Genomic DNA, 15,907 nt, shown 5'->3' on the forward strand with positions numbered 1-15,907 from the left:
TTTAGTCTGCAATATTTTCTTTTTAAATTATGATGTATGATAAAACTATTGCTTTTGATTAAGTTGTATTTTAGTTCTCTGTATGGTTTGCTACCTGGTCTTCAATTGATTTATGATCAGTTTCTTGAAGCCAGGAACCAAGAAGAACACTGTCATCGTAATGGCAGAGGGATCTGAGCAGGGACGTGGTCGTGTTGGCTGAATTGTCAGTCAAAGTGAATTCTGCTACCAGTTCTCTAAGCAGTGCATTGAAAGATCCTAAAAAACAGAACTTCAGATCAGATAAGAGAGAATAATTTTTATGAAAATTACAATCATGGCCCACAAAAAGAGGTAACATATTCTACAGGGCTTAAATAATGAAGTCCCTGTTCTCTTTTTAGAAGAATCTATATTAAATAGTTTAATGCTGGTTTTAACATAAAATAAAGGTACTTTCTTTTTTATTATATTATGCCTCTTAGCCCAATTTAAAGTAATAGAAGAAATATATATAAAATATTATGTTCAATATTTAAATGTAAAACATTTAAATGTAATAAATTTAAATATGTTAAATATATTTAAATGATTTAAATATCTATTTAAGTATATTAAATATGACACGATTATTTATTATTAATTATTCAGTGATGTGCAAACATTGAAACAGAGCACATCAGAATTCTTGGGCATGGCTGACTTGAAGACAAGTCAACGGCTTATTTTATTATTAGCATTTTATATAATATTTGATATCTGTAAAGTACATTATTATGCTCTGTCAAGACTTCTAAGTTATTATCTATATTATAATACATATGAAGCAGTTTAGGAGAGCAATGAAAAGCATAGACTTTAAAGCTGAACCAGCTGGTTTGAATCCAAGCTCTGCCACTTACTAGATCTCAGACTTGGGCAAGTTACCTTACCTCTCTGTACCCAAGATTCTCCATCTATAAAATACAGCTCAGTTATGAACTTCATAAAGTTGTGGTTAGAGTCAAAGGAGATAATACATGTGAAGGGATTAGAACAGAACTGGAATACAGTAAGTGCTCAATGAGTGTTAGCTACTCTATATGAAGAAAAGTAAAATGGTTGTCTTCCTTGGCAAAGTCAGAGGAGAGCCTTCGTCAGGACTCTGTAATATCATAAGGAACTGGAAAGGTATGTTGAAGAATTTTTAATTAGACACTGTAAATTTTATTTACCTTCATAAGTTTTTGGAGGTAACAAAGCCAAGATATCATAAAGTCTTAAACGGACCATTGCAGCACTAGCTTTCAGATGAGCTCCATGGGCTTTAATTACAGACGGAATGCTAAAATATCAAAAGTATAGTTGGTATCAGCTTACTAGAATAAGTGTTATTTATAAACATTGCCAGCAATGTATCGATGTACTGTCAAACTACATTGGTGAGTATTACATTTTCATTTTAGTTTCTTATGTGGCCTTTACTGGAACACTATAAAATATAATTTTATTTTAATCCATACCATTACTATGATTTTTAAGGTCATTTTAAAACAGTAAAGTTTTATATGTTTTGTATATGATGTTAGAGGGAAGTATAAAACATGACTATTTATAAATATGTAAAATTGGATGTCAACTCATCGTAACTGCTTACTTACTGTGACATCATAGTCATGGCACATTCAATCGGGGTCATCAATTTTCTAATCACATCTTCAGTTAAGAGCTCAGGGCAATGTGCAACGAAACTCCTCATTGCTAGATAAAATTTTTAAAAAAGAAAATTTAGGATAGCATTTGTGAAATTAAAAAAATTATTAAAAAATTATAGAATTATATAAAGATACCTATAATTCTCCATTACTATAAAATATAAGGTTCTAAAATCAGGTCAAACCAAAAGAAGAACTAATTGCAACTACAGAGAAATATCATTAGAAAAGGCTAGAAGAAAGGTGGAGGGAGGGAAGATATCTGTTAGGGAGATTTCTTTCTGTGAGTGGGAATGCAAAGATCTTGTAACATCACTAAATTCAGATAACTACAAAGAAAGCAGTTTCAAGACAGAACCAAGAGTGGACAAACGGCTTAGTGAGAAGAAACATCTTTGCTGCCTTTCAGCAACAGAACTAAGACAAAAACAGCTCTTAGATGTGTGGGAACAAAACTGACACCTTAGCCTGTTGCCCTTATGCTTTAGCGTATATCTATTTCCCACAATTTGGAAAAAGAAGCACTTTTTACTCTGAGATAAAGCAAAAAAAAAAAAAAAAAAAAGTCACCCAGTATTATTCTAGTTACAAGTGAAACCAAACTTGAGCCTTTCCTGTAAGTTGCTGACTGCTAAACAAGAACAACTTTATTCATAATTTTTGTAATGCTGATGTCTGGAAAAAATGCAACAACATTTACAGATTTGATAATGATAGCTGTTTGTCCATTATGAAAAGACTTACTGTCCATTCAGTGACCTTGGAGATCCTGAGTTTCTTCTTCCTTTGAATACCTACTGGATTGTTTATATGGTGGCCAGTGCAGTTCTGACAGGTAGATGACAGTAATGAATGGGAATCAAGAGGCCTGGGCTCTGGCTCTAGTCTTACCACTAATGCTAACTAACCTCCTTTCAGAGTGTCAGTTTCATTTCCATTTCAAAATTAGCAAACTGGCACAGGTTATTTAAAAAATTTCTTTTTAAATCTGTAAGTCTATGAATTTATCATTACACATTAAAATAAAAATTCGAAGTAGTAATTTTCCCTCCCCTCACAAATATTTTAGTAATAATATTCTGAGGGTACAATCCGTTCAGTTCTTACCACATAAAGCTCCAGCACGACCTTCCAATGTTACCTGCCAGGTAAAAGAATCGCCTCGGGCCTTCTCAGCCTCCAATTCCTTTAGAGAACGGGGAAAAACATTTCGCCACAGTAATAACATCTTGGGCAGATGGTAACGAACTACAGATGGTCCTATTGGAGGAAACGAGAATGCAAAACTTAACGTATAAACCATATATATAAGACATACATTACAAACAATAGTCAGAGCCCTGCACAGGCTTTAACAGTACTTATCGTTTCACTCTATCTTTTCTGTAAGAGCAAGATTTTCAAAATGTGTCTTTTATTTTCCAGTTTGATTGAGAAATAATTGACATACATTGCTGTATAAGCTTAAGGCATATACAACATGATGGTTTGAGTTACAAATAATTGTAAAATGAGTACCATGACATGTGCAGCCAACATCCATCATCTCATATAGACACAATAAAATGAAAAAAGAAAAAAGAAAAACTTTAAAAAAATTTTCTCCTTGTGATGAGAACTCTCCGGATTGACTTTCTTACCAGCTCTCCTGTCTGTCACAGCAGTGTTATCTGCAGCCACCTGCCACACACCACATTCCCCCCATACTTACTCATCTCAGAACTGCAAGTCTATGCATTTTGACCACCATCCTCCACATTTCCCCGGTCCCCCACCTCAAAATGTTTCTTATTCAGAAGTAAAATAACGTGATATCAATATTTCTAGCAGCCAAACAATCCACAGAAAGCACTTTAAAAGAAATTACCCAACTATATTCAGAATGGTGGATTATGTATTATCAATAATAAACTACATCTGGGACACATCTTATGTATCTTTTCTATAAATACACAGGTATATAAACATAGACACCCAGTCCCACACACATACATCTATATATTCCTCCATCTGGGGTGTAACTGATATGGCTATTTTGTTTTATGGAGGAGCAGTATGTTTAGAACTAAGAACACGCATTCACATTGCTAAGAAACTCCTTTAACATATCATTTAACATATTTAACATAAATTTCTGGATGAGTTAGCACTTTTTATTTTCCCTAGAAAACTAGATCAAAGTATAACTTCCAAATGGTAGACACTAAAACCAATGAGTAATTTTGTAGTACACACGTGCACATGCACGCACAAACACACACAAATTTTTCACAGAAGCTGAACATATAAACTAAAAAGTAGACGCATCTCATCACCATAATGACAAGTATTTCCATTCTGTGTACAGTGCTAAATTTTGCCTGCATCTCAGATTTGTCATAGCACTTAGGAAAGTAAAATGCAGAAGGGTAACCCCAGAAAAGCAGCACCAAGACTATTTAAATGTGACTTTATCACCCTACCAAAATCATGTCACTTTTGTCACTCTGGGGATGGAATGTGCCCTGATACTTTCATCTCATTTGGTTAACATTAAGCCAATTAGTTAGACCAGAGCTATTCTGATAGTAAAGGTGAAACTTTGTTAACAATTTTCTCATTAAATGTACTTAAGCAGAAATTACCAAAGATAGAAATCTCCCAAATGAGAGGAAAACACCTTCACCAATTTTATCATGTCATTTAAAGTCTAGAATGTGAAGTTTAATAGTTTTAAAATTAAATTTTCATTATCATCTACTGACAGTTATAGAGTTAGTTAAGATCCTACTCGAATATAACTAACTATACCTAAAGTCATAAGTGCTCCAAGTAAAAGCCATCCAGCTTGGGTGCGCTGTAGAGAAAGCCTGCTATTTTGGGCAGCAGTTCGTAAGAGATCTTCAGCAATACTAACTACCATCTGCAAGAGAAGTTTAGAATTCGATGTTAACTGAAACAAGTTAAAGGAATCAAATAAGAAAATACATAGCTAGTATGCTTTATTAAAAAAGAAGTTGTCCTTTCTTGTTGTTGCTGTTAACATGTTGTAAAACAGACAGTGTCAAGATCTACTCAACCCTGATTGCACTGCTGTCTCTGAGGAGACCCCGCACAGCATCGTGGCTAAGAGACAGACCACCTGGGTTCATATCCTAGCTTAGCTATTTCCCAGCTTTCTGACCTGGGTAACTTAACTTCCTTGCCTAAGTTCCCTGACTGGTAAAAATAGGAATGCCAATCTTACTCTAGCAAGGATTAAATAAGTTAACACAGCAAAGCACTGAGAAGAGTGCTAGTCCATGTAACTGCTTAATAAATGCTATTATTATTGGTAGTACTATTATCCTATATTCAGATTTGTTGAACTTCCATTATGTTTCTGCCGTCGACCTAATACGGCACTTACAGTCTTAGGGAAGTCACAGGAACAATGGGAAATAACAAGCAGCACATGATTAAATGACAAAATAGTAAAACAGATATAATCGTCGTTTGTAAAGGGAAAGGTTATCCTAGAATGGAGTAGCTCTGAGGAGACTGCATGAAAGAGATGGCACTTCATTTGGGCCTCTAAACACGTGACCAACATGAGGATGAGATTCTAATATATGAATAAAGGCATGAAGGCTGGGAAAGGCATAGGAAGAAGGCAAGATGATGAGTCTAAATAAAGCAGGGAAATGAGAATGAAGGCAAACTGTGGAGATGACAGTTTAGCAGACAGAGGGATTTGTACTGATTCTCTGAGCACTGGGTAGACCCAAAGCGTCTCTGAGCTAATGTGAAACATGGAAGTGGTATGGGCAGACAGGAGAAAGACTGTGGGCAGGATAATCAGAGGAGGTAGTCGAAAAACAAAGGGAGATGGAAGCTATGGCTCGAGGAGTAGCTATGGAACTAGTAAGAATGAATGGATCTGGACCTACTGTCCCAGAAAGAACAAGTTAAAAACCTAGCCCCAATCTACATATGTAAAGATGCAAATAATATTTACATAAACAATATTCTTGAGAAAAAAATCATAATAATAGTATTAGTAGGTGTAGTAGAAAAAGAAAAAAAACCTGACTCAATAAAAACTATTCAACTATTATTATCAAAACACTAAATGCAATAACATATTCTGACATCTCTGAATATTAGCAATGTGAATTTTTACCTCTAAAAGCTCAAAGAAGGGCTCTTATTTCTACATAATTATTGTGCTTTTTATTTAAATAAAATACTACACCCAGACAAAACTTACTATTCCTATGCAGAATTAAATATCAAATTTTAATTAAGGTCTGTCAACTCCATACTTGCAGAACACTGTATTTTATATTATTATAGTAAAAATGGTATTTAATCACCCAGCTCAACATTAAACACAGTAAAGGCTATAAAGCCCAATAAGGGCTAAAGCCCTAAGGGGGGGCACTTGACAGGATGAGCACTGGGTGTTATACTATATGTTGGTAAATCGAACTCCAATAATTAATTAATCAATCAATCAATCAATCAATTAATAAAGTTTGAAAGGGAAAAAAAGGCAAAAGCCCACATGACAGCACTTATAATGCCATGGTCTCTGTCATACCTTTCCTTTGGCATGAGGAATACCCAACGGACACTGATGAACTCCACCTAACAAAGCAGCCATTGCAAAGCTGTATCCACTAACAGCTTCTGGTGAAGTTTTTAAGTTGTTGAGCCGTTCTGCACACCTGTCTAGAAATGGTGTCAACTGGAATGGTAATGCCACAGCCACACAGCGCAAACACCAGGCAGCAGCAAGCCGCGCAGCCATACTTGGATGAAGAAGCACTGATGTCACAGTTTCCAAAAGTCCTACAGAGAAATACACAAAAATTGACCCTTTAGTGAAGTCCAATGATTTCATGTACTAGAAGAATACATATAACACAGTGATTAAAATCAGAATCATTATACTTTCACCCAAAAACTTTCAGAACTTTGCCAAAAACACATACATCATCTCAGAAATAGTAGAGAATTTTAAAGGAACATTTCCTACAAAAAACATAGTATAACTACATCCAAAAAATGTAAATGTTGATGTAAAAATTAAATATGTATTCACAAATTTTAGCCAATTATTAGAAACAAACTACCATGACTTTTTTTATTTGCTTCCCCAAATTTTATTTAACTATTTATTCAACATTCACAAGCCCAGCAAATCTTAAATAAAACCCAACTTTTAACAAATGATCTGAAAACTGCTAATTATAATGGCAAGCAACTAATCAGGAGTTAAATATCAATCACACTTATGACTTTTTTTTAAATGGTAAAAAGAATTCCAGGAAGTGAATTATCATACCTATAGATGCTTCCTGAATAAGAGGGGATGCAGTAGCATTCAGGCTCTGCACCAGGCTCCCGAGTTCCTGAAGAGCACAGACCATCACATGCTGGCTTGCTGCGATGTCTGCTGCTCCAGATTTGTTTTCACCACTAGTATCATTCACTACTGCTTCTGGAAGTACATAATCATATTTGATATGGGTGAATTAAATTGTGACATAATTTTTTAAATTTATACAATTGATATTTTTATACCAATATTTCTACCAGTTTATGCCTGGGTATTAAAAAACTCTGTAGGTAATTACTTCTTAGCAGAACACTTGCATAAGTAAACACTGACATGACTTAAAAACACTGTTCAGTGACAATTTGACAGTACTTAAATACACACTGAGGTATTTTGCCTGCTTCCAGGAATACACCAACTTTAGCAAGCAGCAGCAAACTGTAAGTGTACCAAAGCACTGTCTCCACAGAAAGGCACCTGGGTTCCAATCCTAGCTCCACCAGTCAGCTACATGACACTGGGCAAACACTCCACTAATCCAAGTCTCAAGTTCCTCCTGAGAGGTTAAGGGCTCAGAAAGTATTGTGGTGAATGAAAAGTCAATTCACATAAAGAATAAAGTACCATGCTACCTGCAATAGGCATGCAGTCAGTGTCAGCAGCCATTATTGTTATTTTGTTATTACCGTTGTTACCTCAAGTGCTGCAATGTTTTGATAGTAACAGTGTAAAATTACTGACCAGGAAGCAGATCTATAAGGAAACTTGCTTTAGAATTTCTTACTAAGATGTTCCTCAAAGTTCCTGTTAGTTTTGGTACCCCTTTCCCTGATCTTTCAATAAAACTAAAGTGTATTTAACATGAGACAACTAAAGATTCCTCGTCAAATTACTACTTGAGCATATATTCTAGCATAAATCCCAGACAGATAGCATCGTATTTAATTCCGCTTTTAAGATTAAAAAAAAAAATCAAGTGGCTAGTCTATGATTTTATGATTATTAACACTTATAGGACAGTAAAACTTCCTTACCTTTTTTGTATTCATCATGTATTAACAGACTATAAGATGAAATCAGAGAGGGAGAAAACCATGACAGACTCTGAACTATAGGGAAAAAACTGAGAGTTGCTGGAGTGGGGTAGGTGAGAAGACAGGGTACCTGGGTGATGGGCATTAAGGAGGGCACATGATGTAATGAGCACTGGGTGTTATATGCAACTGATGAATCACTAAACTCTACCTCTGAAGCTAGTAATATACTATATTTTAATTAATTCAATTTAAATTTAACAAATAGACTATAAAAATATATAATACACAATAACAGAATAGAATAAAATAATACAATACAGACTATAATTTTCATTTCTTCATTCTTAGCTATTTCTGGACTTGGAAATGCATAAACTCTTTTGATTACTAAACCACAGCTCCCTGACCAGGTACTATTTATATCTGGTTCACTATTTTATTCCGACAATCTGGCACAGTATTTCTGTCACTTAAACATTTCTCCAACACATCATTGTACAAATATTTTTCAAGTTGTGAACCTAGGACAGATTATTATTTTAATATAGCTGAAGAAAAAGACCTCATTAAACACCCTTTAATTCACAATTCATAATTATCAGTTAGCCCCGTGGATTTAAAAACGTTTTGCTTCGGGCACTTGGGTGGCTTAGTTGGTTAGGCAACTGACTCCTGATTTTAGCTTGGGTCATTATCTCAGGTTTGTGGGACTGAGCTCGCAATGAGCTCCACATTCATCACGGAGTCTGCTTATCCCTCTCCCTCTGCTCTTCCAGCCATGTGTGGATTCTCTCTCTCTCTCACTCTCAAATAAATAAATAACATCTTAAAAAATAAATAAATAAAAATGGTTTGCTTGACCTATATAGAGCTAGAGTGTATTATGCTAAATGAAATAAGTCAGTCAGAGAAAGACAAATACCATATGATTTCACTCATGTTTTTCTTAAAAAAAAAAAAAAAAAAAAAAAAAGATAAACATATGGGAAGGAAGGAAAAAAGAGAGGGAGACAAAACCTAAGAGACTCTTAATGATACATAATAAACTGAGGGGCTATGGAGGGAGATGGGTAAGTGATGGGATAGAAGGGTGATGGGCACTGAGGAAGGCACTTGTGATAAGCACTAGGTATTGTACATAAGTGATAAATCACAGAATTGTACTCCTGAAATCAATATTGTACTGTATGTTAATTAAAATTTAAATAAGAATTAAAAGAATAAAAAAAACAAAAATGGTATGCTAAGTAAGCTATTATAAACAATGAAAATTATCATTTGTGAAATTATTTTTACTGATTTTTATAAAATACTTAGTATATATTCTTTAAATATAAGTTACTGGTTATTCTCTATTAATTAAATTCTTACTTCTTTGTTTAAAAAATTTATTTTAGAGAGAGAACAAATGGGGAAAGGGCAGAAGTAGAGGGAGAATCTCAAGCAGCCTCCACCCTGACCGCAGAGCTGGATGTGGGGCTTGATCTCACAACCCTGAGATCATGACCTAAGCCAAAATAAAGAGTAGGATGTTTAACAGACTGAGGCATCCAGGTACCCCTTTAAATTCTCATTTCTAAAGACCACTATTAGGCAATATAATTTGCCTGATTAAGGTTAAGAAAACTGAACTGTCCTACGGAATTTGTATTTTATCTTGTTTAGTTCCCTAATTGGATTACAAATTCCATGAAGGCAGGAACTTTTATCTCACTTATTATTCAAACCCAGAATTACTACTTTGCAATTTCAGATAATCAATAACTACTTGTTAAACTGAAAAATTTACAAAATGGACATTTCTTTTAATTATGAATTACTGAGGTTTCACAGTATAGCTAATAGTGGGCTAATAACCACCTGTAATTGTTCCTAAGTCTTCACATTAATTCTACTAACAAAAGGGAAAAAAAAAAAAAAAAAAGATGTGTTTATAAAGCAAAAGGCCCAAACAGAAAAATTACAATAGGTTCTTCCTTAAAGATAGCAAAGCAATATGCTGCTGCATACCAGTACATCAGTACAGGTACTAGAAATTGAACAGAAAACCTAACCTTTTAAACATGCTACTCAAAGCTTTAAAAACTATTTCACTGAAAGTATGTTGTTTTGATACAAATAAGAGTATTCAATAAAAGTGGCTATTAAAGCATAGTCCAGAAAATGACATGAATTAAACAGATCTATTAGTATTTATTAAGAATAATAATATAAAACTAAGTGACTAAAGAAATCCACAACATACATCAAGGTATCAATTCTTACCTACTGCTTTCATTTGTTTTCCAATAGCTTGGCATATTTCTTTGGCAGCTGCAATCTGGGCTTTTTCACCTAGCAAACTGCCCACAGTAGCTCTTAGGATAAAGGAGACACATCGTCTTGAGTACACAGCCTCTACGTGTGTTTGCGTTGCCCGAGGATGGGAAACCAGATCAAGTACGTGGGACAAGAATGTAGCAAAGCTACGCTCCAACCACTGACCACCCAATGTAGTTACAAAAACAACATATGCCTATAAATAAAGATACAACTTCAGATAAATTACATAAATTAACTGAGATGACAGATAAAGCAACTACAGAGATAAATGATCATAGCACACAAAATAAATTATATTTGAGATTAAAGTTGAGAAAAATTAATACTTGAGACCTTTTCAGTATTTCTAGCAAAGGAACTACTGGTGGAAGTATCTTTGGCTCAAAACTGTCATCAGTAGCTTCATGAAGAATACAAAAAGATAGTGGGGAGGGAGGGAAGGAAAGCTGAATTCACCCTGATGGTGAGGAAGGTAACAGGTTATAGGAATAAGAAAACTCTCACATCTTAAATAAACATTGACCTAGGACAATGGATGTCCTTGCTTGTGACTATAAGATAAAAATGGTTTACTTCTATTTCTACACTTGTTTCAGAAACAATATATAGTTGGACTGATTTTGACTAAGATCACAAAGATACATCTTATCTTATTATCAATTATTCTTAGATCTTAACCATAACACCTTACTTGGTTAATTATTATTATTATTATTATTATTATTTAAGATTTTATTTATTTATTCATGAAAGACACAGAGAGAGAGAGAGAGAGAGAGAGAGAGAGGCAGAGACACAGGCAGAGGGAGAAGCAGGCTCCATGCAGGGAACCCAATGTGGGACTCGATCCCGGGTCTCCAGGATCACGTCCTGGGCCAAAGGCAGCGCTAAGCCGCTGAGAAACCCGGGCTGCCCTGGTTAATTATTATTTTGCAATTTTAACTCCAAGTCAGGTTTAGTTTAATAAATTAGTGATTATTCATTTATGATAAATCCAACTGAAGTATTAACCAATATGATTTGCTACAGGGTCACTGAACATTAAAATTAAATGCCTCCAGCTATTTGAATATAATTTCAACTAAAACTGAATTATTTTACATCTGATTTTCTGCCAAGTAAAATTTGGGAAAATGTTGTTGGATACTTATATAAATACACCAGACAAGGGCTAATTTACACATCGTTAGGAATCCATCTTTCCATATAAGTGTCTAATTTGGAATTTTTTTTTTTTGTAATTTGGAACTTGAATGTAATTCATTCATTTGGTAAAATAATTATTTTGAAAAAAAATAGACAATATTAAAAATCTGTGTGTACTGTTATTAAGAGTCTTCCATGAGATTTCACAAGCAATGTGAACAGAATTCTTTCATATGTATACATTACAAACCTGTGTAACTCCAACTCTCACTTCACGATTAACAGACCCTCCGACTTTTAACATCTCTCCACCACTCTTTAAAAAACCTGACCCTCCACGTAGAAATCCTGTGGCCATGAGTTCTAAGACTTCATCAAATGTTGCTCGCTTCACATTCTGGCGCATTACTTTCAGGAAGAAAAGTAAATTCATAAGCGATATATTTTACTATTTTGAATAACATTTTTTAAACATTTTCTAATATATCTGGCTTAAAATTCAAGTAATCACTTTTAAGGATTCTTAAACTACTACAAGATAGGGTCCTTCTGTTTTCTTATAGTCTTTAAGTTTATAATCTACTTGAAAAATAAATTCAATTTTGAAGCAAAAAATGCTAGGAAAAATTGAAGGAGGTACACATTAAAAGCAATTAATTAAAATCTATGCCAAAAATAGTTTAATAATGTTAACCTTGATATATGTAACACAGCAAGACAAAACACATCCACAGCAGAAAATACTAATTGATCACAGTCTTCATTCCCAACTGAAGTAGGCTCAAAGAAACTTTGTCAAGTCCATGTTTTCTATACAATGGTTAGCAGTCAATTAAAATGTCACTGGACTGCAGCTGAATTGCCATCCCTTGTACAGAGCTTCATATTTTAAGAAGCCCTTTAACATACAGCTGCAAACATAATCCTCACAAAAAGTCTACAGGAAAAGTATAAAAGTATACTTTTATGATTAAGTATCTAAGACTTTGGAATTTGTCTGCCTGGGTTTGAATTTCAGCTCTGATGCTTACAGAACACTTAAAAGAACACAAATTACGTGATTTCTATAAGCCTCAATTTCCTTGTTTATAAAGTGTGAATAGTACTTATGATTCACAGGGCTTTTATGAGGATTAAATAAAACAATTCAGTTACATGCTTAATTCAGTGCCTGGCACATAGCACTTAATAAATGTTACCTGTCAACATCATCATCTAGTTGCACAAACTGAAATAATTATCTTTAAAGAGACTAAAGCTCAAAAGGTTTCACAGCTAATTAACATAAGAGCTAGGACTTGAATCTGTAACATCTGATTCTCCTTCTACTACACAGAGGTGGAGTAGGGATGGGGACAGTACCATACGTGGCTGGACTCCCTCAGGGTCTACTCACAACCCTCACTGAGGCATCTCTATGGAACTGTAAGGCACAGCAGAAGTCACATGACAAATGCCTCTGATTGTTCTTACAGTAATGATAAAAAAAAAAAAAAAAAAGAATACCGTACTATAAAATGGATCTACTCATCAGAGATTGAAAGTAGGGAAGCATTAAAAAGTGACAGATTCCAGTCCCTTGAAGATTATACAAAACCATTTCATAAATCTTACTTGCGTATATATCCAGTATACTTGATATTTATTATCTTGTACATTATAACAATAAAAAAATGCCTTGTCTATATCAAGATAAATGACATTTGGATAGTTCTATTCCCTGAAAAAGTAGACAAAGACACTTAACAATTTAAATCTTTCAAGTGATTTGCCTATAAGAAATAACTCATTTAGACAGATTTCATATACCTTCAAATATCTGTAATAGTCTAAATCAAGGGTTGGCAAATGATACCTGTTGCTTGTTTTGGCATCAATGCTGTAGCCATGACTGTTCCTAAGAGTTTAGACACTGCCACTCGAACCCCATAATTTGAGTTTTCCAAAGCCTTAAAGCAGAGAGTGGCAATATTTTCTAATTCAGCAGTCCACATGAACACAGCTTCATTCTGTAGTTCTAGTAGACACTGGAATTTAATTTGAAGAAAAAAATAAATTACATTTTAGAACTTACATTTCCAGAGAAATAGTAACAAGAAATCAGATTTACTCTCTCTCCTGAAGTAACCAAAAGATTAAAATATACAGAACAACAGTTTTCAAGACACTGGACATGAGGCAATGAAAGACAGTGATCTTTAAGAGATGGAAAACAAAGTTAACCCTATCAATTGTCCCAGCTTACTGCCTCAAGAGAGTTTTCAGTACTTAGGAAAAGACATTTAACAGTAAACTCCTATATTGGAAAGTAGAAAGGTCTCAAATCAATAAGCTCAGTTTCCACCTTAAGAAACTAGATGACAAAAAAAAAAAGAAAAAAGAAAGAGGGGATCCCTGGGTGGCGCAGAGGTTTAGCGCCTGCCTTTGGACCAGGGCGCGATCCTGGAGACCCAGGATCGAATCCCACGTCAGGCTCCCGGCATGGAGCTTGCTTCTCCCTCTGCCTGTGTCTCTGCCCCTCTCTCTCTCTCTCTGTGTGACTATCATAAATAAATAAAAATTAAAAAAAAAAAAAAAAGAAAAAAGAAAAAAGAAAGAAACTAGATGACTTAGAGAAAATTTAGCACAAAGTAAGCAGGGAAAAAAAGAAAATAATAAAGATAACAGCTGACATAGAAAACTGAAAAGAAGAGAAATAAAACCCAAAGCTCCTTCTTTGAGATGACCAATAAATTTAATAAATCTCTAGCCAGGCAGATGAAGGAAAGAGAGAAGACATGAATTATCGAAATTAAGAATGACACAAGGCTGGTTCAACACCCGTAAAACAGTGTGATTCATCATATCAGCAAGAGAAAAACCAAGAACCATATGATCCTCTCATTAGATGCAGAGAAAGCATTTGACAAAATACAGCATCCATTTCTGATCAAAACTCTTCAGAGTGTAGGGATAGAGGGAACATTCCTCAACATCTTAAAAGCCATCTACGAAAAGCCCACAGCAAATATCATTCTCTGGGGAAGCACTGAGAGCCTTTCCCCTAAGATCAGGAACAAGGCAGGGATGTCCACTCTCACCACTGCTATTCAACATAGTACTGGAAGTCCTAGCCTCAGCAATCAGACAACAAAAAGACATTAAAGGCATTCAAATTGGCAAAGAAGAAGTCAAACTCTCCCTCTTCGCCGATGACATGATACTCTACATAGAAAACCCAAAAGTCTCCACCTCAAGATTGCTAGAACTCATACAGCAATTTGGTAGCGTGACAGGATACAAAATCAATGCCCAGAAATCAGTGGCATTTCTATACACTAACAATGAGACTGAAGAAAGAGAAATTAAGGATTCAATCCCATTTACAATTGCACCCAAAAGCATAAGATACCTAGGAATAAACCTCACCAAAGAGGTAAAGGATCTATACCCTAAAAACTATAGAACACTTCTGAAAGAAATTGAGGAAGACACAAAGAGATGGAAAAATATTCCATGCTCATGGATTGGCAGAATTAATATTGTGAAAATGTCAATGTTACCCAGGGCAATATACACGTTTAATGCAATCCCTATCAAAATACCATGGACTTTCTTCAGAGAGTTAGAACAAATTATTTTAAGATTTGTGTGGAATCAGAAAAGACCCCGAATAGCCAGGGGAATTTTAAAAAAGAAAACCATAGCTGGGGGCATCACAATGCCAGATTTCAGGTGGTACTACAAAGCTGTGGTCATCAAGACAGTGTGGTACTGGCACAAAAACAGACACATAGATCAATGGAACAGAATAGAGAATTCAGAAGTGGACCCTGAACTTTATGGCCAACTAATATTCGATAAAGGAGGAACGACTATCCACTGGAAGAAAGACAGTCTCTTCAATAAATGGTGCTGGGAAAATTGGACATCCACATGCAGAAGAATGAAACTAGATCATTCTCTTACACCATACACAAAGATAAACTCAAAATGGATGAAAGATCTAAATGTGAGACAAGATTCCATCAAAATCCTAGAGGAGAACACAGGCAACACCCTTTTTTGAACTCGGCCACAGTAACTTCTTGCAAGATACATCCACGAAGGCAAAAGAAACAAAAGCAAAAATGAACTATTGGGACTTCATCAAGATAAGAAGCTTTTGCACAGCAAAGGATACAGTCAACAAAACTCAAAGACAACCTACAGAATGGGAGAAGATATTTGCAAATGACATATCAGATAAAGGGCTAGTTTCCAAGATCTATAAAGAACTTATTAAACTCAACACCAAAGAAACAAACAATCCAATCATGAAATGGGTAAAAGATATGAAGAGAAATCTCACAGAGGAAGACATAGACATGGCCAACATGCACATGAGAAAATGCTCTGCATCACTTGCCATCAGGGAAATACAAATCAAAACCACAATGAGATACCAC

The 15,907-nt window shown here is 34.8% G+C and overlaps 1 protein-coding gene across 4 annotated transcripts in view; it reads right to left on the reverse strand.

The window, feature by feature from the left end:
* The window catches only part of HEATR5B (HEAT repeat containing 5B), a 99,749-nt gene that overhangs the window by 72,078 nt on the left and 11,764 nt on the right, over window positions 1-15,907 (reverse strand). For all 4 annotated transcript variants that reach the window (XR_007402971.1, XM_025454178.3, XM_025454180.3 and 1 more), the window contains exons 6-15: window positions 13,336-13,507; window positions 11,731-11,888; window positions 10,278-10,527; window positions 6,982-7,137; window positions 6,235-6,485; window positions 4,464-4,575; window positions 2,781-2,933; window positions 1,620-1,719; window positions 1,194-1,303; window positions 95-258 (exon numbers count right to left, since the gene is read on the reverse strand). Coding sequence is in view for 3 of the 4 variants with exons in the window: in XM_025454178.3 (XP_025309963.1) it covers window positions 95-258; window positions 1,194-1,303; window positions 1,620-1,719; window positions 2,781-2,933; window positions 4,464-4,575; window positions 6,235-6,485; window positions 6,982-7,137; window positions 10,278-10,527; window positions 11,731-11,888; window positions 13,336-13,507 (1,626 nt within the window). In the remaining variant the exon portion in view is untranslated. The remainder of the gene's footprint in view (window positions 1-94; window positions 259-1,193; window positions 1,304-1,619; window positions 1,720-2,780; window positions 2,934-4,463; window positions 4,576-6,234; window positions 6,486-6,981; window positions 7,138-10,277; window positions 10,528-11,730; window positions 11,889-13,335; window positions 13,508-15,907) is intronic.

Source organism: Canis lupus, chromosome 17 (assembly GCF_003254725.2).
Source record: "Canis lupus dingo isolate Sandy chromosome 17, ASM325472v2, whole genome shotgun sequence".
Lineage (NCBI taxonomy): Eukaryota > Metazoa > Chordata > Mammalia > Carnivora > Canidae > Canis > Canis lupus.